The following is a 27,278-nucleotide window of genomic DNA, read 5'->3' as shown; positions in this document are numbered from 1 at the left end:
TTTGTTCTCTTATTTTACTGCATGCTGTCACGTGGTATCAGATTACCTCATGGCAGCAATACCACCCCGCCACGGGCACACAGCATGTGTTCTGCGTGTAGGGAGGGACAGCCCTGTATTTAATGTTTGTCATTTTGTCAGCACAACAGTCAGACTGAGAAGTTCAGCTACCTCATTCTGACACGAGAGCGCCCCCCAGAGGCATACAGGAACGGGGAGGTGGAGTGGTCCAGGCTGTTGGCGTCCCCACAGGCCAGGACGAGACATGTGCACTGTCGCCTATGCTGTCCCGATGGACAGCTGAAGCACGTTGTGGTGACCACACGAAAACACAGCAGGTGTGAGCTCCTGGCTTGCTTTTGTTGACATTTATGTAGGACCTCAAAAGAAATGAAAATAATACAAAAGTGAAAGCCTTTGCTGATGTTGTTGAGGTTTCTTGTTTAGGGATGTGTACCGCTGCGCCCGCAGCAGTGAGTGGGGCGACCAGCTTCCTCTCATTCCAGACGTGGACAACGAAATGATCCAAAATGAAGAAGAGTAACGATGCAGGACACCTCAGAAATGACAATGTAGGAACCAATAATATGTCAATAAATGTCCATTTTACTAAACAAGCTGTACTTTTCACAATGTTATTGTCATCAAACAGTGTGGATAAATGGTACAAAAAGTTAGCAGCATGCTTTGATTTTAACTCGCTACAATCTCTTGGAGAGCCGAGGTCAAGTCTGGGTACTTGTACTGAAACCCGGTCTCTAGAGTCCTCTTGGGAACCACTTTCTGGCCCTGTGTGAGGATCACGGCTCTCTCCGAGCCCAGAAGAGCATTCATGACAAATCCTGGCACAGGAAAGATTGTGGGCCGTCTCAGCACCCGCCCCAGTTCTTTGGTGAATTCGTAGTTGGTGTTGAGGGTGGGGGATACTCCGTTGAAGACCTGTGGTGAGGAAGAGGGTGTGCCAGCTGGAGGCTGCAGGGCATGAGCAATGATTCCCGCCAGGTCTGAAACGTGGATCCAAGGAAATGGCTGCCGCCCGGAGCCTAAAGTGCCACCAAGGCCAAGCCAGAAGGGAAGCAGCATCTGTTTCATGGCACCACCGTCACGGCCCAACACTGCCCCTGGTGGAGGAAGGACGGGTGTCAAAACAAGCTCAACTCTGAGCTGCTGCAAACAGTAGTAGTGTACACACCAGGTCTGATTACCACTTGCTTTGTGATTTTTGTCACACTTTCTGGCAAAAGTGCAGAAGCTTCCCACTCTTTCACGAGTTTGGAGAGCAGATCAAAGGGCATCCAATCACTGTCTTCTGTATACTCAGCTGTCAGACTGGGCTTGTAGCATGCTGAGGATCCATTTACAAGCACATAAAAGAATTTGTCAGTGTACCTAATATTAGAGAGGCATTCCATAGTATGTACAGTTTATATTCTAAGTTAGAAGGATGCTGACCGACACCAGAGACCAGGACCCACGAGTGAGGAGGACTGGGGGATGCTGTGATGGCTTGAGCCAGAGCTTTTGTCGTGTCAATACGACTGGAAAACAAGTCATTCTTGTAGCTTTCGTTCCACCTGGAATACAAAAAAGTGAAGAGAACTGCATTTTAGAGCCTGATTGTAGAAAGTTCTTAATGTGTAATGCTCACCATCGCAGAGGGTTCATGATATTCTCTCCTGCCAAGTTGACAGCGCCCTCACATGGTGGGAGGCCGCCTGACTGCAACTCAGCCTGCAGATGCAAAAAGGAAGGTGAAGTAAGTCACATGTATTGAAATACAAATAAAATGTAAAATTAACTGGATTTGATAGTTAGTCTGCCTGCCGTCCACCTTAACTGAATCTACATTTTGCATAGCTGGAAGTCATCATACCCATGTTATTCTCCCAGGACCTGCCTGGCGCGAGATCACGGTGACCTCATGACCTTGTTCTCTGAGAAGATACCTCAACTCACGACCCACAAAGCCAGAGCCGCCTCCTAGGAGGCCATCACATTAGGATTAGGATATACAGCCAGATATTTAATCATGATTTTACAATTATTTCAAACGCTAACACACTGCCACAAGCTGCGCATGCGTGTAACACATGCTTACAAAACTACTTCAGTTCCACCGAATGAAACCTCTCGCAAGAGCGAAACCCTTTCACATTATAAGGGTTTTAGTGCGTACTTATTGGAATTGCTTTATTGTGATTATCAGGGAAGCCACAACTCTTAAATAGTGGTGAAAGTACAGCATGCTACATTAACAGCTAGCAAGAATCATTATGTTATAATGACCTTCCTTCACAGAATGAAAGATATCCGACACACAGTACATACCTATTACAACTCTCATTGCAATTAAATACAACCCAGGGTTAAAATAAAGCGACGTCGAATCAGGTCGACATTCCTGAGTGAAGGAAGCACTCTGTGGACGGACAGTCGGAATACCGTAGTCTGGAAGTTACGTCATGTTGTAGTTCAGAATCGCACGGTTATTACGTAATCGCTGTTACCATCAATTTCTAATTAAATAAAGTTACCTTTAAAGTAGAGTATGATAATATTTTGAATGTCCACACGTTCTGTCCTGCCTTTTAATTTTTCTTTTTCCTTGTCGTCCTCCTTTCTTGTTATTCTTCTGCTGTATTTTTACTCAGGATACTACCTGCCAGTTAATGCATAATTGTTGTGATAATTTTTCCTCCTCGTGCTGGACCCAAAACAAATCACATTAATTAATAGACCCTTATTAATGGGCTTTACTAGTCAGAGGCACGGAAATGCGGAAGTGATTTGCTTTCATTTATCCATCCTTTTTCTATGCCGCTTATCCTTGCTTTCATTTAGTACCTTGTAAATAGGGTTGTACATCTGGGTACTGATTCCTACAGGATTGTTTAAATGTTTTAATTGTTGATGCCCAGCCCAGGCCGTGGTCCGAACACCAACGAAGAAGAAGCGACAGGAAGCGTGTGTGTACATTGCTATGAAGCCCCTTAGGTGAGCTCAAAAGTTTGGCTAAACTTCAGTTTAAAAAAAACATAAGACGACCGCAACAATTGCAACAGAATTATATCGTCCATAGGAGGGTGCACGACCAATATGATTAAACCCCTTCGAATTCAATGTGGACTGTTGAACTAACGCTGCGCCGCCCTGCCCTGCCCCTGACAGAATCCGGTAAGTAAAATATTAAATTTGGTCTGTCTCATGCCAACATTGAGGCAGCAACCTATACTAGGGCTAATAACTCAGAAATCCAGCTAACGTTAGCATGTGTACTTTTTCCACAGACAAACGTTTCACAAGTTGTTCTTTTTTGTTTGTTGGATATTCTGCACCCAGGTTTTATTTAAGTTAAATGGTTTGATATTTACAGTATATACCTGGTGAAAAAAGTTCCTAAAAAGTTAATTTAATTTAAAAAAAAACTTGGAGGAGTTCAGACATTTCATTCAAAAAGAACCCAGGTCAGTGCCCTCATTTAAACCATGCAAACTTTGATGACCTTGCAAGGTCATTTATGTTTGCAAAGTTTGATGCCGATGCTTTGCTTTTAAGAGACATGTCTCTTAAAAGCTTTGGCAAGAATCGTTAGGAACTGGAATTGCTTCTAATTCAAGTCTTGACTCTGTCACAGTGACAGTTCTTCTTTTTCACTCGTGCAAGTAAATCTTTTAATGCACACACATGTGTTGTAAATCTAGCTGATGCAATACTAGTTAGCTTAAAAATGCCAGTAATGTGCATTTAAGGACAAACTGTGTTATATTTAAAGATCTGTAATAGCCTAACACTAACATTTGTCCTACTAACAGCAGATCTGTGTTGGCTCAGTGTTTGTTCACCCAGATAACCCCATTGCACCTTTTCTTCAGGTAACATGAAATTTGTAGAGCAGAATTCACCAAAACACTGTAGTGATTCACAAAATTGATTGAACAAAATGTGCGACATGAGGGCATGGAACAATTAAACTGGATATTATGACCGTTAGTTGTTTTGCTTGCTCTTGTTGCCCACCAGGACACCATGTCTCCTCAAGTCCGACTCAGGCTGCTTCCCAGCGCCAGGTGCTTGTTTGACGAGCCCATCCAGGTGAAAGTGGATGGCCTGAGGTCCAGGCAGGTGGTCACCATGAGGGCCAAAGCGACAGATGAGAGGGGAGTGATCTTCCGATCTTCCGCCATCTACAGGGCGGACAGGAGCGGCAAGATTGAAATGCAGCGGGACCCGGCGCTGTGCGGGAGCTACGTGGGCGTGGAGCCCATGGGTCTGCTATGGTCCATGAAGGCCGACACGCCGCATAAATACTTCCACTGGAGCCTGGCGCTGAATCCTCACATGGTCAAGTTCTCTGTGCATGACAGCGTAGCAGAGGAAGATGATGGCCAGGCTCTTGCGGAGGCAACCAATGAGAGGTGTCTGATTGCGGAAGGGGTCAGCCGGGTTGTCATCAAACAGGGGACATTTAGTGGTGTTTTGTTCACTCCTCCAGGTGAGTCATCCGATTACACTTAGTAGAGCCCTGCTTTTTGTGGGACTTGCGTTCCACGCCTACCAACAAATATCTGCGAGTAGTTAATGTGCCCATAAACATGTCTGTTTTTAAACACACACGGCTCATTCCTACCCCTCCAAACCCTCCTGCTAGCTTGACGTTGACCTTCCCCAATTTCGTATTTGCAATAAATGTGACTGTTGAAATTATTAGATTAAGTTCAGATCCGTTGCGCAATGGAAACAGAAGCTAACATGCTAAATGCACAATCCAGGTTTAAGCTCTAAATATGGCTCGCACATTTATTAAACACATTAAATTATAAAATGTACAGGTACCCAACACTAATGAATTTTAATGAAAGATGATCAGTGAATAGGTGGAATCGGAGTCACTGTGTCATGCACAAAACTATGGTCAAGGTTCAAAGTGCCACATCTTATTGGTTGGCGAAAAATCTGTATCAGTGAAGCGCAAAGACGTGCAAATTGTGTTGGGGGGGTTTTTCACAGTGGTAGATGTATGCTGTACTTTTTACCTAAATTATGACATATTTTAAAAATTGTACTGCTTTAAGGTGAAGGAGATGTGTTTTCTGTGGAAACATTGCCTATTTTTGGAGAACAACCGCTCCCAAATATTTCTTTAACTAAAAATCTGCAAATTTGCGGGGCCATGAATGCTGAATTGGGATCCGTTGTATAACTTCAGCGTTGGATTAAATCTGGAATGTTTGTAAATTCTGAACAAAACAAACCCACGAAAAGCAGCAAGCCCAGACAACATCTCAGGCCGTGCACTTCGGGTTTGCTCATCAGAGCTAGCTGATGTGCTTGCTGACATATTTAACCTGTCGCTTGCACAAGCATCTGTACCGACCTGCTCCTCACACTTGGCCTGTCACCCTCCCTGTGTAACTGGGTGTTTAACTTTCTCACAGGCAGGCCCAATCAGTCAGAGTCCACAATCGCACATCCAGCTCAAGAATTGTGAGCACTGGGACCCCACAGGGGTGTGTGCTGAGTCCACTCCTCTACACGCTCTTCACCTATGATTGCGTGGCCTCCCACAACACCACCAGCATCATTACATTTGCGGACGACACTACAGTCATCGGCCTGATCACTGGTGGTGTTGAAACACCACACAGAAGAGAGGTATCGGACCTCATAGCTTGGTGTCATGCTAACAATCTCCTTCTCAATACAGATAAGACCAAAGAGATGATCACTGACCCAAGAACAAGGGAAAAGGAGCCGCATAGACCCCTGTTTATTGATGAGACTGAGGTGGAGAGGGTGAAAACCTTCAAGTTCCTTGGCACACACATCAGCGAGGACCTCACCTGGTCTCACAACACCCAACAAGTCATCGAGAAGTTCCAAAGGAGACTGTACTTCCTGAGAAGACTGAGGAAATGTGGCATGTCCACCAAAATCCTTAGTTGCTTCTACAGATGCACTATCGAAAGTGTGCTTACCGCCTCCATCACTGTTTGGTACGGTAACTGTACAACACGTGATAGGAAGGCACTCCAGCGGGTGATCGAGACCTCACAGAACATTGTTGGGGCAGCCCTCCCCTCACTGCAAGACATTTATAAAGCTAGAGTCCTACACAGAACACACAACCTCATCAAGGACAGCACACATCCACAACACTCATTATTCACACTCCTACCTTCAGGCAGACGCTACAGGAGTTTGAAGTCCAGGACCACAAGGCTGGCAAACAGCTTTTACCCACAGGCCATCAGGCTTCTCAATGAAGCACTGACACACGCCGCACGCACATAGCACTTTATTTATTTATTTGTATTAATGTCTCTTATGTTGTTGTTGCTTAATTTATTGGTATTAATGTTTCTTCTGTTCTTATTCATTCTCTTGTGCTTTTCTTTCTTTCTTTTTTGGGAGAATGAACAGAACAAGAATTTCATGGCATAGCAGAACCATCAGTTTTACTGCGCATATGACAATAAAACTCTTGAATCTTGAATCTAAATTGAAGTAATCTGTTGCAGGTTCAAACAGTGGGCATTAAAAAACCTTCCTTACCCCATAGGCAACGTTACAATTTATACAGTTACAGTATACCAACATAATAATGGGAATATAATATATAAATATAATAGTGAATAATGGGTTTTCACTGTAAAGACCTTTTGAGTTTCCTGAAAAGCGTATGTAAATTCAATCCATTATTTCAAGCAACAATGTTTTTTCTTTTCTGTGTGACTCTCCAGGCGAAGGTCCCTTCCCGGGTGTGCTGGATTTGTGCACCTTCATGTCTGAGAAGCGAGCCAGTCTGTTGGCCAACAAAGGCTTCATGGTTCTAGCCATGGCTGTGTTCAACGACAAACCCGCCAACATCAAACACTTAAACCTGGATTACTTTGAGGAAGCCGTCCAATTCTTACAACAACAACCCAAGGTGAGCACGACAGAGATGAAAATGACGCAAGGGAAAGTGGTGTCTTTAAGTAGGTGATGTAATGAAAAGTCCAATGTTTGTGTTTACAGGTGGGCGGTAAAGGAATCGGTGTGATATCGAGGTCCAAAGGAGGAGACATCGGTCTGTCGCTGTCGTCTTTTACCTCCGGCGTGGAGGCAGTGGTCTGGATCAACGGCTGCAGCGCAAACATTGGCTATCCTCTCCACTACAAGAACCGCCAAGTGCTCTCTGTCTTGGGGTCCAACCTGAGCAAGGTGTTGCCCACCCCATCTGGCGCCAGCATTGTCAAGTTCGGCGTGGGTGATCCCGAAACAGAGGAAAACCAGGGCAGCGTGGTGCCCATCGAAAAAGCCAAGGCACATTTTCTCTTTGTGGCCTCGGAGGACGACCTCAACTGGGACAGCAAGGCCTTCATGGAGGGTATGGCGCAGCGACTGAAGCGTGAGGGGAAGAAGAACTTTGAGACTGTGTGCTACCCGAGAGCCGGACACTTGCTGGAGCCTCCCTACAGTCCTTACTGTTATTCCGGCCTGCATGGGATTGTCCCTTCACCCGTCTTGTGGGGGGGCGAGCCCAAAGCCCACATTGATGCAGAGGTCCACTTGTGGAAGAAGATCGAGGACTTCTTCAGAACTCGACTGATCTATAAATTATAGACTCATCAAGCCTGATGGGAAAAACTGAAGGACAGTCAAAAAAAAATCATGAACCAACAGTCAAATTAGTAGGGGTGTCACTAGATACTCAGTTCATGAGACGAGACAATATCCGCAATGGCATCTACAAAATTATATTTTAACATTACTTTTAATAAAAGTACACCGAAAAAAATGACAATATATAATTTAATTTCTACTACGTTACCTTGCATTGCTCCTCACGAGGCTATACTCTTCTGCACTACACACACAAAGAGACTGTATGACTGACAAAAGGGCTCACTCCGTTCATGCCGTTGTTCCATGAAGCTGCAGTTAGCTTGGCCAGATTTTTTTAAAATCTAAATTTAATTTATGTTAATCCATAAGTATGAAATGTAAGTGTGAATGGTTGGTTGTCTATATGTGCCCTGCGATTGGTTGCGACCAGTCCAGGATGTACCCCGCCTCTCGCCCAAAGTCAGCCGGGATAGGCTGCAGCATACCCCCTCGACCCTCGACCCTAATGGCCCCTCGACCCTCGACCCTAAGCGGCATCGAAAAAATGGATCATTGTTAAAAAAATTAAAAAGGTTGCCACAAAACACTTCAACAGTGCCATCTAGTGGTCAGAATGAGATCCAACAAGAAGACATATTTCAAAGATTGAAAAAGGACAGTTGTTGCTCCAGTTTATTTTTTTAAAGGATAAGTGTTATATGTTAAAGTTGTGCAGTGTTGAGTGTTGATAAATGAAAAGACTAGTAGAGTATAGTTAGTATAATAAATCAGTGTTAACTTGCACATTAAATGCTCAGTACTATTTGGTCAGCGATCCTCCCTCGCTCTATTGGTAGAGACAGTGTTGCAATCATAATCTTTTGGGAACTCCTCATAACGCTCCACAATAATTACTTAGTCATTTTTTGTAAAATACACCAGCCGGGATGGCTACTTTTTTGAGCAGAGGTAGAATAATATGACGCCACTTTAGCAGAATACCGCCTCAGCCTCGCTTTCAATTAAACACACGCACACACACATAATTACTGTATTACCTCCGGCAAGTGCAGGACAAGCGCAGCACAGGGCTTTATGTATTTGCCGCCGCTTATCTGTTTGTGTTCAAAATAACTGGATTTGGATTACCTGCTACTACTGCCACAATTTTCTCAACCGATTCAAGCCATTCCAACGTCAAACTGTTCAACACGTTCAGGACATTCAGGCTACATATATTTATATTGAAAACATGTTTTAAATTTTCCCCAAATTCACCTACTACTACTTCCATATTTCTCAACCAATTTACCTCATTCCAACATCAACTCATTCAACAAAGTCAGACATTCATGCTACAGTATTAGTCACAGCACAAAAATTACCACATTTTTTCTTTGAGAACGCAAAATGCCTTTGATTTAAAGAGTTCTAGCTACTTCCACATTTCTTGATCGATTCAGACTGTTCCAACATCAAAGCACTCAACCAATTGAAGGACATTTATGCCATTTTCTACATACCAAGAATTCCCACTTTCCGTGACATTCCGACTTTTCTGAATGCAAAATGCCTTTGATCTAAAGAGTTCTAACTACTTCCACATTTCTCAACCAATTCAGACCGTTCCAAAGCCAAAATTCTCAACTCATTCGGGACATTTAGCCTTCCCGGTACATTGCGCTATCATGCAAGGTGTTAGCTGCTAGCATTTTTAGCTATTTTCATGGGTAGACATATATAAACACTTCACTATCATGCTAGGTGTTCGCATGCCAACATTAGCATACTAGCATTTTTTGCGATTTTAATTAATATGAACTTAAGCACAGGCTTAGCGCTATCATGCTAGGTTTTAGCATGCTAACGTTAGCATGTTAGCATTCTGTAAGTCATTCAAACCCTCTGTTCACATTACATTTCAGCACAATCCCACATAGACTGCATATTTCAACATTAATTCTACATTCTACTACACCGTTTTCCAATTCTTCCTACACTTCAACAAGTGTACCTTCATTCAACAAATTTTGACATTCATGCTCCATTCAAATGTTAATACATTTCAACAGCATTTCAGTTCGGTTTCAGCTCATCTTCTAAAATATTTGTACGCCCATTCTACATTTGAACATGCATACATTTCAACATTTTAGCTCAGCTTCAGCATTTAAATTCAGGCATTCTCTAGTTATGATACAATTGCTGATGGTATGTTTTCATGGTCAAGGAATCAAAAGATGTAGATAACATAAATGTAGGACTAATATTTATGGTGTAAATCACAATATGGGTGGAACTATGGCGCTTGGCAGAGGGCTGCGCTCTCTGAGTGCTTTCTAGTTTTTACTGAGATCAGTAAAATATGAAAACAATATAGATATTCAAAAATGAAAAGACAGTTTCTCTCCCTCGCTCTATCGGTGGCAACACTGTTGCTTTTTGGCAATGATAATCTTTTTGAACTCTTCATCTTGAGCAAAATACACTGGAATCGGTTTATTTTTTTATATTTGGAAGTACAGTAATATGACGTCAAACGCCCCCTTTATGTGAACGCGCACTCACAACAAAGCTGAGAACGACAAAGTAAGTTGTGAACCACCGCTGCAGTACCGTTTTATTCTGTTTGGGTAATTTAGGTTTTCTTGAGCTGCATCTTGAACACAAAGCCTGGTTTTGTTGAGCCACTGAAGTTAGGTAATAAATCTTTCTCTCAAGCTATTTGGTAAATCCGTAGCGCAGTTTCTCCCAAGGACACTAGAGTTAAACTACGACTTCAGCTACCAATTAATTGAACAGAGTGTACGCTGTGGCGCAGAAAGTCGGCCATGATGGTGAGCAAGAGATGTGGGCATTTGTACAATGTCATTAGAGCACGGTGGCCGAGTGGTTAGCATGTTGGCCACACAGTCAGGAAATCTGGAAGATCAGTAAAATACACTGGCTGGTATCGCTTCACTTTTCAGCGGAAGTAGAATAATATGATGTCAAACGCCCCCTTTCATGTGAACGCTCACTTAGCACAAGGCAGAAAACCGGACTTGACAAAGTAAGTTGATAACCACCTTCGCGGGACCAATTAAGTCTGATTGCGGATGTTAGGTTTAGTCGAGTTGCATCTTGAGCACAAAGCCTGCGTTTGTAGAGCCACTTTCACCGTATACCCCTTTGAGACTTGTCCACTTTTCTGTTTATTTACAACAACCAGCGTTATAAATGTATAACATTTTTATGACAAAAAACTGTCTTTGTTTTTGGGGAACTTGAAAAATTACAAATATTATGTTTTGGACCGTCTATTAGAACAATTAATGGCTGAGCAGTGTGCCAGGACATTACAATCCAATGTTTCTGGATTCTGCTCACCATCATGGCGGCCAAACCTGCGCACGGCATACTACGGAAGTGGATGCCGATGGGTGGGTACATTTTGAACTCTGGTGGCCTTGGTTTGTCCCACCTGTCTCTATACTACTGGAAGGGGCTGACCGCATGAAGCCATTGGTCGGCCATCTTGCTTCACCCAAAAAAGCACACACGCATACACATACATGTATCTTCATTCACTATATTTATTATGTTTCGGTATAAAAATGAATACGAATTAACAAAAATTCAATTGAAACAGAAAATTTACGAGACCCAAATCTCAAAATTTCCCTCCAGTTTTTTTTCTTCCTACCTCTAAGGTGTGAAATTACAATGCATAACAACTCAATTTCAGTTTTCACAAGGTATTTGTTATGATAAGGATCTACGTAGTATCAAAGTTAAATGCAACGCATACCTTTAGAAGATGATCTGGAAAGTCAAATATTGTTGGAACTGCATTTTGTCGTAATCTAAAAGTCTGTCCGGTTTTGTGACTTGAACAGAGTTGCGATCTGGCTGCAGAAATCCACCTGTCTCTCCGCATATTTACTACCAATTGCTTTAGAAGTTGAGCATTACAGTGTGGAAATCTAAAGGAGAATAAGTGGTAATTTACAACTACTTAGATGAAAAGATGCTTACAGATTTAAAGTATCTATTTTAAACTATTTTTATTATTTATAAGCATTTACCTACCTGTGAAATGTAAGTCCCTTGTCGTGATTTTCACGAGTATCACGATTTGTGCAATTAATAGCAGCACAAGACGGCATCTCGAACTCCTCTTAGTTGTTCGGCTTTCCTGTTTTGGGTGAAACAACATGGCGACTTCTATACTTCCGGTGGCTTCAAGCCTCCAATGTGCGGCAAGTGATCGGGGCCATTCCAGTTATAGAGTTCAGTGGTTTCTCCTAGAGTGTAGTCAACGATCCTGTTAAATCACGCATGAGCTCATCTCATTTTACAACAATTAAAATACAACCAACCATTTCTAGATTAAGCGGTGTCAACAGGGAAAGGCAAGACTGTAAAGCTGTTTTAAACCGCATCCGACGGGCCGAACTTTGTCCTTCGCGGTAAGTTTATGTTTATGTTTATGTTTATGTAACTGCAAAACTTTGTGTAAGTTCTGAATTTTCTAAAAACAAGACCGTCTGCCGCTTTTAATCGACGAGAAAGTGCAAATGTGCCGCTTGCAATGTTCTGTTCTGTGTCACAGCGACACAGAAAGCTAGTTTATTATTGGTGCTTTTTGCCTTGTTTGTCTTGTAAAGTCTGTTTTGTCACTCGTGCAAGCAGTAAATCTTTTAATGCACACAAATATATTGTTGAAGTATGACGTTAAATATGTTAAATCCAGCTGACACAATGCTACCTCGTTAAAAAATGCCAGCAATATGCATTTAAGGACAAACTGTATTATATTTACAGATCTGTAAAGTAAAAAAGTAATGAAAGTGTGGAACTTTTAAGTCCAGTGAACTTGCATTGAGGAATTGCCAGGACTGTCCTCTGGTGGGCACCTATCTTCTCCCGTAACCTTTGTCCTATTAACATAAGATCTATGTGTTGGCTCAGCGTTTGTTGACCCTGTTCACGACACCGCGCCTTTTCTTCAGGTAAAGTGACATTATGTGGAGATGACTTCACAAAACATCTCAGTGACTCATTCGATTTGATCCGTATTTAGATTTATATGTTTGAGGAGTCTGCTACCACACAATAAACTGTAAAATTTTGGTTTTCTGATGGAATACAGTGTCAGGCAGTGGGAAAAAACAACAAAAAAAAACTTTTAGTTGAATAAAATTGGCGACATGAATATACATGGCATAATTAAACTAGATAATGTGACCTTTGCTTGCTTTTGTTGCCCACCAGGACACCATGTCTCCTCAAGTCCGACTCATGCTGCTTCCCAGCGCCAGGTGTTTGTTTGACGAGCCCATCCAGGTGAAGGTGGACGGCCTGAGGCCCAGGCAGGTGGTCACCATGAGGGCAAAGGCGAAAGACGAGAGAGGGGTGGTCTTCCAATCCTCGGCCATCTACAGAGCCGACATGGGGGGTGCGGTCGACTTGCAGAGGGACCCGGCTCTGTGTGGGAGCTACGTGGGCGTGGAGCCCATGGGCCTGCTATGGTCCATGAAGGCCGACATGCCGCATAAATACTTCCACTGGAGCCTGGCGCTGAATCCTCACATGGTCAAGTTCTCTGTGCATGACGGCGTAGCAGAGGACGATGAGGAGGGTGGGGCTCTAGCAGAGGCAACCAATGAGAGGTGTCTAATTGCGGACGGGGTCAGCCGGGTTGTCGTCAAACAGGGGACATTTAGTGGTGTTTTGTTCACTCCTCCAGGTTAGTCCCTGTCTTTATCTGATTCCATTTTACAGTAGAGCCCGCCTATTTGTGTAGTGAATGGCAAAAGCCATGGATAATTGATATGCCCATAAAAATATATATTTTTAACACACGACTCACTCTTTCCCCTCCAAACCCTTATGCTAACTTGACGTTCTTCGATTTCAGATCAACATTTGCAATAAAAGCGACTGCTGTAATTATTAGATTAGATTCAGGTCAATTGTTCACTAGCGACAGAAGCTAACAAGCTAAATGCACAATGAAGGTGCATGTCATAAATATGCCTCACACACACTTAATAAGCACATTTTAAAGTATAAAATGTATAGGTAATCACCACTGAGTCATAATGGAATGATCACTGAGCAAATGGAATCAGAGTCACGGTGTTGCTCACACATCTATGGTGTGTTCAAGGCCCGCTGAACAAAGTGTGACATCTCAACGCTTTACAAGCATAGCGAAACATAAAGAAATAAACGTAAAAATTGTGGGCTTTCTTTACAGTGGCGCATGTATGATGTACATTTTACTTATCAAGTTTTTATAATTTATTACTGACTCAGGATGAATGGGATGTGCTGTCTTCGGAAAAAACTGCCTGTTCTTGGAGAGCAAAAAGATTTATTTGGAACAAAAATCCACCAAATTGCGGTGCTGTGAATGCTGAATCGCGAATATGGGGGGGGGGGATCCGCTGTATAACATGAATGTCCAGTGACATTTTGGAGTTGAATACATTACAACTTCTAATGTTGAACAGAATCTGTTCCTCATAGGGAAAATGTAAATAGAAATAATCTGTTCTAGGGTCAAACCGTGGCCATCATAACATTTTTAACAGCACAGGCAATGTTTTAAGTCACATTTTAACATAACATAGTCATACAAGTGTACAAAGAAGTGAAGTGTGTCACCCACACTGCTAAATAAACATAAATAATATGAATGAGTGTTTGGTGGTGGTCTGAGAGGCTGTTGGCATGAATTGGTAGCCACGTTTCCGTCAGTCTGCCCCAGCCGTGGTGACAGATGCAGCTATCACCGCCACCAGTGTGAATAATGGGTTTTCATTGTAAAGGCCTTTATGTATCTTGAAAGACATATATAAATCCAATCCGTTATTATAAGCAACAAGGTTTTTTCTTTTCTGTGTGACTCTCCAGGCGAAGGTCCCTTCCCGGGTGTGCTGGATTTGTGCACCTTCATGTCTGAGAAGCGAGCCAGTCTGTTGGCCAACAAAGGCTTCATGGTTCTGACCATTGCTGTGTTCAACGACAAACCCGTCAACATCAAACACTTAAACCTGGATTACTTTGAGGAAGCCGTCCAATTCTTACAACAACAACCCAAGGTGAGCACGACAGAGATGAAAATGACGCAAGGGAAAGTGGTGTCTTTAAGTAGGTGATGTAATGAAAAGTCCAATGTTTGTGTTTACAGGTGGGCGGTAAAGGAATCGGTGTGATATCGAGGTCCAAAGGAGGAGACATCGGTCTGTCGCTGTCGTCTTTTACCTCCGGCGTGGAGGCAGTGGTCTGGATCAATGGCTGCAGCGCAAACATTGGCTTTCCTCTCCACTACAAGAACCGCGAAGTGCTCTCTGTCTTGGGGTCCAACGTGAGCAAGTTGTTGCCCACCCCATCTGGCGCCAGCATCGTCAAGTTTGCTGTGGGTGATCCCGAAACCAAGGAAAACCAGGGCAGTGTGGTGCCCATCGAAAAAGCCAAGGCACATTTTCTCTTTGTGGCCTCGGAGGACGACCTCAACTGGGATAGCAAGGCCTTCATGGAGGGTATGGCGCAGCGACTGAAGCGTGAGGGGAAGAAGAACTTTGAGACCGTGTGCTACCCGAGAGCCGGACACCTGCTGGAGCCGCCCTATGGCCCTTACTGCCATGCAGGACTACACGGGATGCTCCGAGCACCCGTCCTGTGGGGGGGTGAGCCCAAAGCCCACATTGATGCCGAGGTCCACTTGTGGAAGAAGATTGAGAACTTTTTCAGAACTCGGCTGACCTCCAAATTATAGATTAATTAAGTTTGATTGGAAGAACTGAAGGACAATCAAAAAAAATTGTGACTTAAAAGTCAAATTAGTATGTGATCACTGAATGTACAACATTTTATTGAAAATAATTAGTTTTAAATGAGTTAAGTGCAATGTTGCGAGCCAGTTGTTTATATCCATGTAACTTATATTTTATAAATAGCTTGGTCAAATGTGATTTTTTACCGTTAACAATTAAACATGGGTAATTTTACCAGTTTGACTCTTTATTTTATGTCTAAATTTAGTTTCTGTTGGGAAAGTCTTTACCTTAAGTGATGTCTAGTTGTCTGCGTAGGTTGTCAATTTTCTCTTCGGCCACAAGATGGCGACCTAACTCGTAGCTAATGTCGCTGCGTGACAGCCAGTTCAGTAAACTTGACTTGGATTGAAAGCCAGGCTTTTAGCGGTAGGTACAGTAGACGAGCATCTTCATTTCCTTGGTGGAACTGTCGCACTGGGAACAAAGTGTTGAAGCGACTGTTTCAATGGCCTTTGCTTGTAATGTTTGTTAGGTGTTGGATCTTCCCACCGCAGCTAAAGAGAAGCAAAAGTGAAAGCTGGTCTTCATTGAACTATCACACAGAGTCATTCCTGACAGACACCTCTCAATGACAAAAGCTACACTTGTTTATTAAGAAACATTGTAAAAGCCTTGTCTTACTGCTCTCTTTCTGTCATTTCAGCTTGATGGCCTCCTTGTCAGCCTCAGGCTGTACATAGGCAGAGGTCAGGGGGGTGGGACTACTGCACTGCCAATAAGACGCACAGGAATCTGGTAGGTCTTGTCCTTTTATGCAATAATATTGAATGATTTTTTCTGACAGGAATCATGTGACTGTAAAGAAGAAAAAGACAGTGTTTAGTTGTGGTAGCTGCAAGTGGACTGTTACAGCCCAAAAGTGAAAATCAAATTTTGTATCCCCACTTTTGTTATGATCCACAGAAAAATTAAGTGGCGTCCTGGTCGAAGTATGCACCACTACTCTGCAAAGTCGGCATGAATTGATTGTGAATATTAGCGTAAGTACTGTAGCATAAGTATTTTGCTGCTGGTGAGTTGCACGGGCTTCTGGTACCAACTGTAAATATTCTCAACAAAAATAGAAATGCAGCACTTTTGTTTTTGCTCCAATTTTTTATGAACTGAACTCAAAAGATGTGATTTTTTTTCCCATCGAAACAAAAGGCTTATCTCCCTCAAATATTGCTGATAAATCTGTATAAATCTCTGTTAGTCAGCAGTCATAATTCATCCACCTAACAGGTGTGACATATCAAAATGTTGATTGGATGATTATTACACAGGTCAGCCACAAGTTGGCCACAATAAAGGGCCATTCCAAAATGTGCAGTTTCACTGTATTTGGGGAGTTGGTGGAGGCCAAAAACCAGTCAGTATCTGATGTGACCACCATTTGTCTTAAATACCATATACACCGATCCAGGGCAACTTCCTCCTGTTCCACCGGGGGGACACCAAGGCATTCCCAGGCCAGTTGTGAGACGTAATCCCTCCAGCGTGTACTAGGTCTGACCCGGGGCCTACTCCCGGGTGGGCAACCCCACAGCACCTCATCAGGGTCTCAACTGGCTCCTCTCGATGTGAAGGATGACTGAGCTCCTCACCCTATCTCACGACCCAAAGCTCATGACCATAGGTGAGGGTGGAAACACAGATCGACCGGTAAATCGAGAGCTTTACCTTCCGACTCAGCTCTCTTCACCACGGCGGTCCGGTACAACGACCGCATTACTACAGACACTGCGCCAATCCACCTGGCGACATCACACTCCAACCTTCTTTCACTTGTGAACAAGACCTCGAGATACTGGACCTCCTTCACCTGGGGCAAGACCTCGCTCCCACTCTGGAGGGTACAATCCACTCTTTTCTGACTGTGAAACAGGTTTTTGAATTTGGAGATGCTGAGTCTCATCCCAGAAGCTTCATACTCAGTTGCAAATTGCCCCAGTAAACGTTGAAGGTCACAGCCTGATGAGGTCATCAGGACCACATCATCTGCGAATAGCAGACACGAGATCCTAAGTCCCCCAAACTGGACCCCCTCGTCTAGAAATTCTATCCATAAAAATTATGAACAGAATCAGTGACAAAGGGCAGCCTTGGCGGAGGCCAGCGTTCACTGGAGACATGCTTGACTTACTACTGGCAATGCGAACCAGACTCCTGCTCTGGTTGTACAAGGAACGATTGGCACGCAGTAGCATGCCTCCAATCCCATACTCCCGGAGAACCCCCCACAGGAAACTTTGAGGGACACGGTCGAATGCCTTTCTAATTCCACAAAGCACACGTAGACAGGCAAACTCACACGTACCCCCCAGTACCCTTGCAAGGGTGTATAGCTGGTCCAGTGTTGCGTGACCAGGACGAAAACCACATTGTACTTCCTGTAGCTGAGGTTTGACTAACGGTCGTACCCTTCTCTCCAGCACTCTGGAAAAGACTTTCCTAGGAAGGCTGAGGAGTGTGTTCCCCCTATAGTTGGACCACCCTTCTTGAAAAGATGGATTACCACCCCGGTCTGCCAATCCAGAGGTATTGTTCCCGACTTCCACGCAATGTTGAAGAGACGTGTCAACCAAGACAGTCCCCCAACATCCAGCACCTTGAGGAACTCCATCTCCTTCCTGTGCAGGTTTGCCACTGAAGTTTTTTGACCACCCCAGATACCTCAGCCACGGTGATGGACCTGTCGGTGTTGGTGTCCTCAGACTCTGCTTCCTGTATGGAAGGTATGTCAGTGGTATTGAGAAGAGCCTCAAAGTATTCCGTCCACCGCCCGACTATATCCTCAGTCGAGGTCAGCAGCAGAGGTGTCGAATCGTTTATCAGAACCTCTTCAATGCCGACCCGAAAATTGTGCTCCATGGCCTCATCGAACTCCTCTCACATCCACGTCTTTGCTTTGACCACTGCCAAAGCCATGTGCCGCTTGGCCTGCTGGTACCTGCCAACCTGCTCTAGAAGCCCCACAAACCATCCATGCTTGAGAGGACTCCTTCTCCAGCTTGATGGCAGCCTTATCCTGCGTTGTCCACCATCGCGTTTGGGGTTTGCCGCCGCAACTGGCACGACCACCTTGCAACCACAGCTCTGATTGTCTGTTTCAGCAATGGAGGCATGGAATACGGCCCATTTAGACTTGATATGCTCGTTCTACCCCACGATGCAGGTGAAGGTCTGCCGGAGGTGAGAGTTGAATCTCGATGAACGGGAGACTCTGCCAGACATTCCCAGCACACCCTCACTACACGTTTGGGTCTGCCAGGTCTGTCTGGCATTTAATCCAACTCATCACCAGGTGGTAATCAGTAGACAGCTCAGCCCCTTTCTACACCCACATGTCCGGAACATGCGGACCCAGGTGTGATGATATGATTACAAAGTCGATCATAGACCTGCGGCCTCGGGTGTCCTGGTGCCAGGTACCCTTAAGGACATCCTTATGTTCGAACACAGACGTCCAATAACTTTACACAGGTTCAGATTGGGGAGGCCGTCCCTCCTAATCACGCCCCTCCAGGTCACAGTGTCATGGCCCACATGTGGAGTCTCCCAGTAGAACTATGGAGTCCCCAGCAGGGATGCTCTCCAGCACCCCCCTGAATACTGAACCAGAGGACTCTTAATAACCTCACACCAGCTCACCACCTGCAGCAACTCCAGAGTAGAAGAAGGTCCAGCCACTCTCAAGACGTTTGTTTCCAGAACCCAAAATGTGGGTCGAGGTGGTCTGACTATCTCTAGTCAGAATAACTCAACCTCTCTCACAATCTCTAGCTCCTTCCTCATCAGAGAAGTGAAACTTTGAAGAGACTGTGTCTCTCGACTGGCCTAGGAAAGCCTTGGGATTCACCAGGGAGGAGCTGGATGAAGTAGCCGGGGAGAGGGAAGTCAGGGCTTCCCTGCTTTGGCTGCAACAGATTTGAGAGAGATGGGCCTATTGTGTACATAGAAAAAGTTTTACATATTTGAGTTCAACTCAAGAAAAATGGGAGCAAAAACAAAAGTGTGGAATTGATATTTTTGTTGAGTGTAGCCTTGTGTTTTTATGATCAAAAACATTGTTGCGAAGAGCTAAATATATATAATATATTACAATCCAGATCATACCAGTCATTAAATATTCATTTTTTTACATTATTAATGATGTAATGGCTATGAACTGGAAATTCGACTCCCACCAGTGATGGGCCATGATAAAGTGCGATCTCTGTTTTTTAGCTGGAAGAATCATGAAAAAAGGACTAAAAGACCTCTTACATGTTGATTCTATGTAATTTAACTGGCTGTGTGGTGCACCCACAGCTCCCTTTCTCAATTAAATATGTTTGAAAAAAGAGCGATTACATTTCAGGAATATAATATCACACAGGACACTTGCAGGTGTGTGGTCCGGCTTATCCGACATGAAAAAAACGAGGGAAGAAACCAGAGCTGTGTTGATTAGAAGAGGTGAGGGAGTTGTTATGATGATGAAAATGACCAGGCTCATGTCACCGCCGTGTATTATTAGGCGCGCAATGTGTAATTAGCTCGCAACCATTCATAGCAGACACAGACCTGCTCCCATCTGCCACAGATTTAGTAGAACCGAAGCAAAAATACTCATCGTTTTCTACCAAATTATGTCTTAAAATCACAAACAAGGTACAAGTGGCTATGTTGTGAGTTTAAATGACACACACGAACATAAATAAAGAAACAACTCCCCATGATTCTGTGCACCTCGATGAGATAAGTTGACTAACATAAGACGTTTTGAGCTCGTAAGATCAGTGTAAACACACGCTGGTATTCTCATCAGCTCGCAGTGTTTGCATTTAGGCCACAGAGTGGTCTGGAAATAATTAAGATAAGAGCCTGGAGGGGAGCAGGGCTCGCTCATATCTCCTGACTATATTTAGCTAGGTAACTGGCTGACTGACTGAGGTATTCATGTTTACTGTATGTTTTCTATACCTGAAAATGTGTATATAAACAAACAGCCAAACTTAAAAATCACATATTATAGGATTTCACCAAGTCTAAGTTCCAGAGGTGCCACAAAATCTAGCCTGGATCGTTTCAAATTGTTTTTAGTAAGGCCTACTGGGAACACACAGTTTTGTGTGCCTTGAGTGTGTGCCTCCAATGAGTGCTATTGTGTACTTTATCAACTTTTTACATATATAGCCGTCCCTCATTTATCGCGGTTAATTGGTTCAAGACCCGGCCGCGATAAGTGAATTTCCACAAAGTAGGATTCAATATTAATAAATTGAATATTTTCATAGTTAGAGCATGAAAGTCTGTTTATGACTTTTCTTCTTTTTTTTTTGGCTTGTCCAGCCATTAGGGCAGATAGTATTGTTGATCTAAATACTCTTATGTGCTCAACAGATTTGCTCTGCCAGGGAAAAGTGTAAGATACTCTTCCCCTGTTATACTGAATTTATTTGACTTTCTTTGATGTTTTGTTGTTATTGTTGGAATGCAAATTTGCAGCGGCCGGGCCGGAGCAGGAGGGGAATGGAGTGGGGAAGAAGAACAAAGTAAGAAGCCAAAAAACTTACCATTTCCACATGGAATACAAGGAGAAGGTTTTTTCACTGTCACGTCAGACATGCCATGGTTGACTCCATGCATTAAGGTAATCTAACATAATATCATGTTTCATCAATGTAACATTACTGAAGCCCAGTGACCAAAATACTACATATAACTTTAATTTTTTTGGGCTAATAATAGTCCATAGTCAAACACGAAACAGTGGTCATTTATTAATTCATTATTTTTTTTTAAAAAGGGAGCGCTGTCCGAACCGTGATGTAGCGAGGGATGGCTGTACACTGTAACTCTGCATTTTTTCAAAGTAATAGATGCCATATATTATATACAACAACGTAACAATAAGGAGTGGGACAGGAGGACACAAACATTAGCAACAGTAGCATAGCTACAGTATGTGAGCTACAATGCTAACAGTACAATCATATTTTAACAACATCATGCTAGGTTAACATATTTACTTAAAAAAAACCAAAATGATCAAACTTACAGCATTTTAAGATGTGTAGCAAAGCCTGTAATAAAAAAGTGGTGTGTGTAGACACAGGGCAGGTACATTTAGCTAAGCATGGGTCGGAGGCGCCAGCATCATCAGGTTTGCTGAAACTTGATGTTTTTTTCTCAAGATTTGACGAGGCAAATGTGTAGATGAATGTAAACTTGTGCGTTTCACCTACAATGTTCATTTGAGCTCATGAGCTCATTGGTGTGGTAGAGGATTTAATTTGCTAATGCATAACACATGACCTCCTGTGTTCCTCCCTCCCCTGTGAGAGCTTACCTCAGCCTGCTCTGACAACAACATACAGTACATCAAGTTGAGTATGTTTCATACACCTGCAAATGTTTCAAATCATCTTCCTCGTGTGAGTAGTGGAGTTTTCTGGGTGTGTGGGTTCCAGTGTGTTGGAGGGCCGGTGAGCGGGGCGCCAGGTACGCTCGGAAAGAAAAACAAGCACCATGTGGCTTTAATACGGGGCAGGCCTTAAAGGCGGCGACCTCCGCGCTGCCTGGAGACCTCGAATGCACCTCAGGAGAGAGTACTCACGCATTCCTCATGTCTTTTACGTCAAGTATGTACAGACAGGGTGGCGCTTACCTGGGATACCTCCACTTTGTGCTCATTCCTTTTTTTAAATATGTTCGCCGACATCGACGTGACCTGTATGCCTGTTAATTACCTCCACCAAGGACGTTGTGTTTTTATCGGCATGGGTCTGTTCTGTTTAGTTCTGTTTAGTGCATTTTTTAATAAATAAGCTTCCACAGCTAGCTGGATAAGCTACATCAATTGTTGTTATATGGCAGCTAGGTTAAATGGGTTGGTGTTCCTCTCAAGGTGCTCCCATTGAATTTTGATAATATTCCATATATTGATGACATCAAAGCATATTTCAAAGTTCTTTTGAAAGATTCTTTAATGTTTCTTATGCATATAGTACATAAAAATTGAACTGGCTTTTCTTGTTTCCCACTCAGCCAGAACAGTACGAGTAAATAACGAAAAACAAAACCATGGCATTAAAAAATGTAATAAAATGTACATAACATAATTAATTAATGTTATTAAATTACTACTTAAAATTAAATTAAATTAAATTTATAAAATAAAATATATTTTGTGTAATAAATACATGAAATACATGAAAAAAAATCCTCATTCAGTTTAAATGACATTGCAGGTTTTGAACCAGATCCACAATCAAAATATTAATCTGTGATATTATACTAATCTTCTGTATGTCAAAATAAATATAAATACTTTCTATACAAAGCTATATGGTGTAATCTCTCCTAATCTAGATCTGATCCAGTTTACATTACATTCATCATCAGTGTAAACAACATGACAACAAAATGTGTATGAAAGGTTAGATGCTGCCAAACGACACTTCTGATCCGCATTTATATAACATTTGTTAACAATGTAAACATGACAACAAAATGTGATTGCAAGCTGACAAGCTATCTTTTCTTCTCAAATCTACATCTGATCCAGATTACATTACATTTGTCAACAATGTAATCATGACAACAAAATGTGTATGAATTTAGATGCTGTCAAGTCAAGCTTCTGAACCACATTTACATTACAACTGTCAACAATTTCAACAACATGACAACAAAATGTGTGTGCAAGCTTATGCAACGGATGCCAGACAGTGTGGCTGTGTAAGAGTGGGTCAGTCACTGACGCCTTGAGAGTCCCGCTGGACATCGAGTTGACAGCTTGGGCTTTTAGCTCGATGGCTAGCGCTCTTGTCCCTCATTCTGTGGACCTTGGTTCGTAAGTTGTAATAGTTAACGTAACAGACTTAGTAACACATTAACAAACATTCAGATTGTTCTTTTTCTGTAATTTATGTAAGATTCCTGAAGTTGTGTTCTGAACAGTCTGATCTTCATCACAGGGATGGCGTCCTGGCAGACATCTCACATGATGAGCTGGAATCAGTGACATCCTTCTTGTGTTCCATCAGGAGGATTGGCTAAAAAGAACAGTGAGAGTAAATTTCCAACTCCAAACTAAATTACCTAAATAACCAAGTATCTTACTGTATCTCTATTTTGCCCTTCTTTCCTGTTGACTTCCCGTTTAAATAGTTGCCTGTAATTTGCTGTGTTTTAACTTTTAACAAAAACCTTTTTACCTTTTTTCTAATGCAGATGTTGACAGGTATTCACTAGTTTGATTCCTGACCCACAACAGGCCAACAAGCATGCGGCACCAGGTTAACATGCACACATGTGGAAGTCATCCTCTGACCTTAAAGCGTAGCTTCAACGTTCTCACACACACACACACACACACACGCAAACATTCGTCCAGCTGGAGATGATTATAGTTGGTGCTGTCCACAGGAAGTCGGCCATCATTTCAGACTGACAGGTACAAGGAAGGATCTCAGCTCTTATGGAATTCTTAGGAGGATCATGAATTGGCTCAGATAAGCCTTCACATGGTGCGGAACAAAATGTTTACGGGCTCGTATCTGACTGACTTTTTGGCACGTGGTAGATTTTCTCGTCATCAGACTTTTAAAAGACTTTCAAAAAGACATGACCTGTCTGACAGCGACTTGAGGCTTTTAGCTGTGTCCCAGTCCAGACGAAGCCACCATTACAAACTATGCGAAGGTGATGCATTCACACACGTGTGTCGATAAGTACTGAGCTTTCAGGAGACGTCTTTGTTGCAGCAAATGTCTCCATCCTTAAACCACTATGTCAGATGGCTACATGTTTCATGTTAGCATTAGCATTGTCACATATTCTAACGTAATTTTTAAGTTGCCAGGGTCCTCCAAAGATGAATGTTTCCGGTGTTGTAATATGTATTATAATAAATGTATTTTTAGGTAAAACTATAGCCGCAAAGGATGGCAGTGATGTTCATTGATGACAAATGTGCAATCGGGATCATATCTGGATTCCGCTTTGTTGACATGACCGCTTGTGATCTTGAACATTGAAAAGTTTGTTACATTTTATAAAACCTGACATATCTGAAATATTTTTTTCCAATTAAGGATAAGGATTTTTTTTTTTTTTTACATATGTTCTGAATTTTTCTATTCTAATGAGATTCAGTACAAGAAATATTTAATAAATTCTGCCTAAACAAAGATAATAACGCTCACTTTTGATTAACACGGACAGAGACATATTAAAATAGCATGAATGGGAGAGTTGTTTAAATTTTGATATGCTGTATATGCATGTGTTTTTCATCAATGTGTGGATTATCTCAGAATTTTAATAGATCCTTAAGTAGTCCTTTTAACTGCACTTATTTATCACATAAAAATCCAGGTTACTGTAAACACAAAAAAAGGGTAATAAAAACTAGGGATATTAAATTAAACACGGTCCTATTTAGTGTGTGTTTTTTTATCACGTTAATCACATTTTTTATCTTTAATTTTTCAATTTCTGTATGCAAGTTGCCTTTTTATTAAAAAAAATATTTTTATGCGTTGGGCTTCTTGTGCTTGAGTCGTTGGGAGTGGAAAAGAATGGTCAGTCACCCCATGAAGTAAACATTGAGTCCTTTTGTTTGGGCGTGTTGATACGCTCCCATTGTAGTTGGGAGGGCAAGGTGAGGAACTGCGAGTTACAGAGAGGAGACATGAAAATGGAGGCACATGTGAGAGTTTTCAGTCCAATGATTGGAAAATTTACATTTCAATAATACGTCCAATTTAAAGCCACTTATTTGTTGTTCTATATCAATCTTTGAAGCTGCCACAATAATATAATGAATTTACATGAAAATACCTCAAGTTGAGGGCTTTTGTCAGCAATTTTTAGGTGAGATTAAAAAACGGATTAATTAGATCAATTAATTACAGATAATAATTAATCATTCAAGTTTTTTAATCTCTTGACAGCACAAATAAAAACACACCTCCTTCCACATTTTAATTAATAGAAGTACATAATAGACATTAACAATTAGCCATCGTGTGCTAATAAAAGATATATATGCACAAAAAAATCATTATGCTAATCATGATTGCATTTCATTACCAAATGACCAAATAGTTTCAACTGCTATTCATTAAATGCACCTCTAAAAGTTCTTGGTGACGACATCCTCCATTTGCCCTTTTCTATGGAAATGCCAGCGAGCCTAGTAAAAGCCCCCATAGTGTAATTACCTGCAAATGAAATATGCTTCCGAGTGTCATATTATCACGTTCTTTTCCTTCTGCCTGCATGGGTCTCCATTCATTATTGAATCCTTTATGCACTTCCCGTGTTGCAGGTGTTAACAGCTGTTACCAGGTGACAGTTTTTTTTTTTTTACTGTACAAGTGGGTCACCACTCCTGCTGGGTTCTTGTCACACAACATCAAAACAAAACGTGACAAAAGTTTAAGTGATTTCATTCATTTATTCCCATTTTTAGTTGTTACAGCCAGCTTTCATCAGGGCCAAGTAGGGCAGTGACCCACCAGATCCAGCATATGGAGACGTTTTGCATAAATAGTGTGTAGCAGCTGACACCTGCTCTGTAATGCACATTACTGAGGACTACAGCACTGAAGCTCTTACTATAAACGTAGAGAATATGTATATTTATTATATTTATAAATAGGAGTATTTATGTACACTGTACATGGATATCAGAGGTGCACGCATTTTTTCAGCATGCAGTTTAAAAGCCAGAAAATAAAAGTGGGTTTTAAGACGAGACTTAAAGCATTCAACTGGGGGGGGGGCATTTTTGCATGAGTGGGGAGAGTGTTCCACAGCTTGGGGCCGACTGCAGATAAGGCCCAATGCCCCCTGGTCTTAAGTCTCGTCTTGGGCACCTCTAGTAGGAGCTGACCTTCGGACCTCAATGAGCACACTGTAGTGTAAATTTGGATGAGGTCCGAGACGAACTGAGAGGCCAGCCCAACCGTAGAAGAGCCATTAATAACAATGCGGAGGCTTCAGATAAAGCATCCATATGGTTCTGGCTAAAGAGTGGAGAGCAGTGGGGGCAGTAGAATGCCACTTGGACACAGTCGGAAGTCTGATCAGCCTTGGTTGGGTCGCCTGGATGAGGGTGTCCCTAGTAAGACCCGAGACACCCAGTGATTCCAGGAAACAACACTGATGATTTTTCCCATAGGAAATAATGTAAATCCAATTAATACGTTCTAGACACCCAAAAAATTAACAAAATGTACACTTAATATTTACTTTTAATTTAATAATGTATTATTAAAATTTTTATCATTATTGATGATTAATTGTAATGAATAATTATACTTTTATATTTTAATTAATTATTATTAATGAATTAAACAATATAATGTATTGAACTTAATGTTGATATTGACTTCCCGTACATTCTGGTGAGATTGAATTCAGTAGTGTTTCTCACCTGCCCTCTTTGGCCCCATGGTGGGTTATTTAGCAGTCACACTCAATAAAAAATGCACTGACCGTGAGTCAGCAACACAGGGTGCTTTTTTTGGCCACTCGATTTCGCGGAATGATACAGTACAGGACAAAGTGACTAATTAAGTTCAATACTGTAAAAAAACAGTGTACAGTGTCAATTTTGGCGAAAATGTTTGATGAAAAGTGAGGTGACATATATTATTAAAGAATTCACTGTATTTTTACAATATGCCAGGGGCCAATAAGGGGTAGATAATGGCCCCCAGGCCACAGTTTGAATACAGTTTGAACACTTCTGTTGTAATTACCTCTGTAAAAGGCCTATTTGGTTTTGTAAATTTTATTGTAGATTTTTGACTTTTTAAGTGAAATTTTGAATAAAATAACAAATAACGTAATTGTCTGAAGGTGCTGATGTCCCGAAGTAAA

The 27,278-nt window shown here is 42.2% G+C and overlaps 4 protein-coding genes across 8 annotated transcripts in view; 3 read left to right on the top strand and 1 right to left on the bottom strand.

The window, feature by feature from the left end:
• mettl17 (methyltransferase like 17) overlaps positions 1–621 on the top strand; it is an 8,279-nt gene extending 7,658 nt beyond the window's left edge. Inside the window, exons 13-14 of the mRNA XM_054768283.1 lie at positions 142–338; positions 448–621. Of these exons, the coding sequence (XP_054624258.1) occupies positions 142–338; positions 448–544 (294 nt within the window). The 3' untranslated portion in view covers positions 545–621. The remainder of the gene's footprint in view (positions 1–141; positions 339–447) is intronic.
• The window catches only part of sdr39u1 (short chain dehydrogenase/reductase family 39U, member 1), a 12,309-nt gene extending 558 nt beyond the window's left edge, over positions 1–11,751 (bottom strand). Inside the window, exons 1-6 of one of the 4 annotated variants that reach the window (XM_054768288.1) lie at positions 11,659–11,751; positions 1,874–1,980; positions 1,649–1,731; positions 1,453–1,574; positions 1,193–1,345; positions 1–1,121 (exon numbers count right to left, since the gene is read on the bottom strand). The exon at positions 1–1,121 is cut by the window's left edge and continues 558 nt beyond it. In XM_054768288.1, coding sequence (XP_054624263.1) covers positions 694–1,121; positions 1,193–1,345; positions 1,453–1,574; positions 1,649–1,665 — 720 coding nt within the window. In that variant the 5' untranslated portion in view covers positions 1,666–1,731; positions 1,874–1,980; positions 11,659–11,751 and the 3' untranslated portion in view covers positions 1–693. Of the gene's footprint in view, positions 1,122–1,192; positions 1,346–1,452; positions 1,575–1,648; positions 1,732–1,873; positions 1,981–2,328; positions 2,480–11,658 lie in introns of those variants that run through there. The other 3 variants (XM_054768287.1, XM_054768290.1, XM_054768289.1) reach the window with 3 other exon arrangements.
• On the top strand, positions 2,460–8,363 carry LOC129177313 (acyl-coenzyme A thioesterase 3-like). Of its 2 annotated transcripts, XM_054768285.1 has the most exons (5): positions 2,460–2,994; positions 3,080–3,174; positions 4,021–4,492; positions 6,741–6,928; positions 7,018–8,361. In XM_054768285.1, exons 3-5 carry the CDS (start codon positions 4,027–4,029, stop codon positions 7,603–7,605), a joined length of 1,242 nt encoding a protein of 413 aa, XP_054624260.1. In that variant the 5' UTR covers positions 2,460–2,994; positions 3,080–3,174; positions 4,021–4,026; the 3' UTR covers positions 7,606–8,361. The 2 variants fall into 2 exon arrangements, with proteins under 2 accessions (XP_054624260.1, XP_054624261.1); XM_054768286.1 differs by lacking the exons at positions 2,460–2,994; positions 3,080–3,174 and adding an exon at positions 3,213–3,872 and having other exon boundaries at positions 7,018–8,363.
• A 38-nt stretch (positions 11,752–11,789) lies between the features above and the next one.
• LOC129177312 (acyl-coenzyme A thioesterase 2, mitochondrial-like) lies at positions 11,790–15,573 on the top strand. The gene is made up of 4 exons (XM_054768284.1): positions 11,790–12,038; positions 12,844–13,318; positions 14,491–14,678; positions 14,768–15,573. Exons 2-4 carry the CDS (start codon positions 12,850–12,852, stop codon positions 15,353–15,355), a joined length of 1,245 nt encoding a protein of 414 aa, XP_054624259.1. The 5' UTR covers positions 11,790–12,038; positions 12,844–12,849; the 3' UTR covers positions 15,356–15,573.
• Positions 15,574–27,278: the final 11,705 nt, after the last annotated feature.

The sequence above is a fragment of the Dunckerocampus dactyliophorus genome, chromosome 2, assembly GCF_027744805.1.
Source record: "Dunckerocampus dactyliophorus isolate RoL2022-P2 chromosome 2, RoL_Ddac_1.1, whole genome shotgun sequence".
Lineage (NCBI taxonomy): Eukaryota > Metazoa > Chordata > Actinopteri > Syngnathiformes > Syngnathidae > Dunckerocampus > Dunckerocampus dactyliophorus.
Note: the sequence above shows the minus strand (reverse complement) of the source record. Positions and strands in the feature narration are given on the sequence as shown.

Excerpts from the sequence above, each read along its gene's own strand:
- LOC129177313 (XM_054768286.1), top strand. The coding sequence starts at position 4,027 with ATGTCTCCTCAAGTCCGACTCAGGCTGCTTCCCAGCGCCAGGTGCTTG. Across the intron at positions 4,493-6,740 it reads TGTTTTGTTCACTCCTCCAG|GCGAAGGTCCCTTCCCGGGT; the intron begins GTGAGTCATCCG and ends GTGACTCTCCAG. Across the intron at positions 6,929-7,017 it reads TCTTACAACAACAACCCAAG|GTGGGCGGTAAAGGAATCGG; the intron begins GTGAGCACGACA and ends TTGTGTTTACAG.
- LOC129177312 (XM_054768284.1), top strand. The coding sequence starts at position 12,850 with ATGTCTCCTCAAGTCCGACTCATGCTGCTTCCCAGCGCCAGGTGTTTG. Across the intron at positions 13,319-14,490 it reads TGTTTTGTTCACTCCTCCAG|GCGAAGGTCCCTTCCCGGGT; the intron begins GTTAGTCCCTGT and ends GTGACTCTCCAG. Across the intron at positions 14,679-14,767 it reads TCTTACAACAACAACCCAAG|GTGGGCGGTAAAGGAATCGG; the intron begins GTGAGCACGACA and ends TTGTGTTTACAG.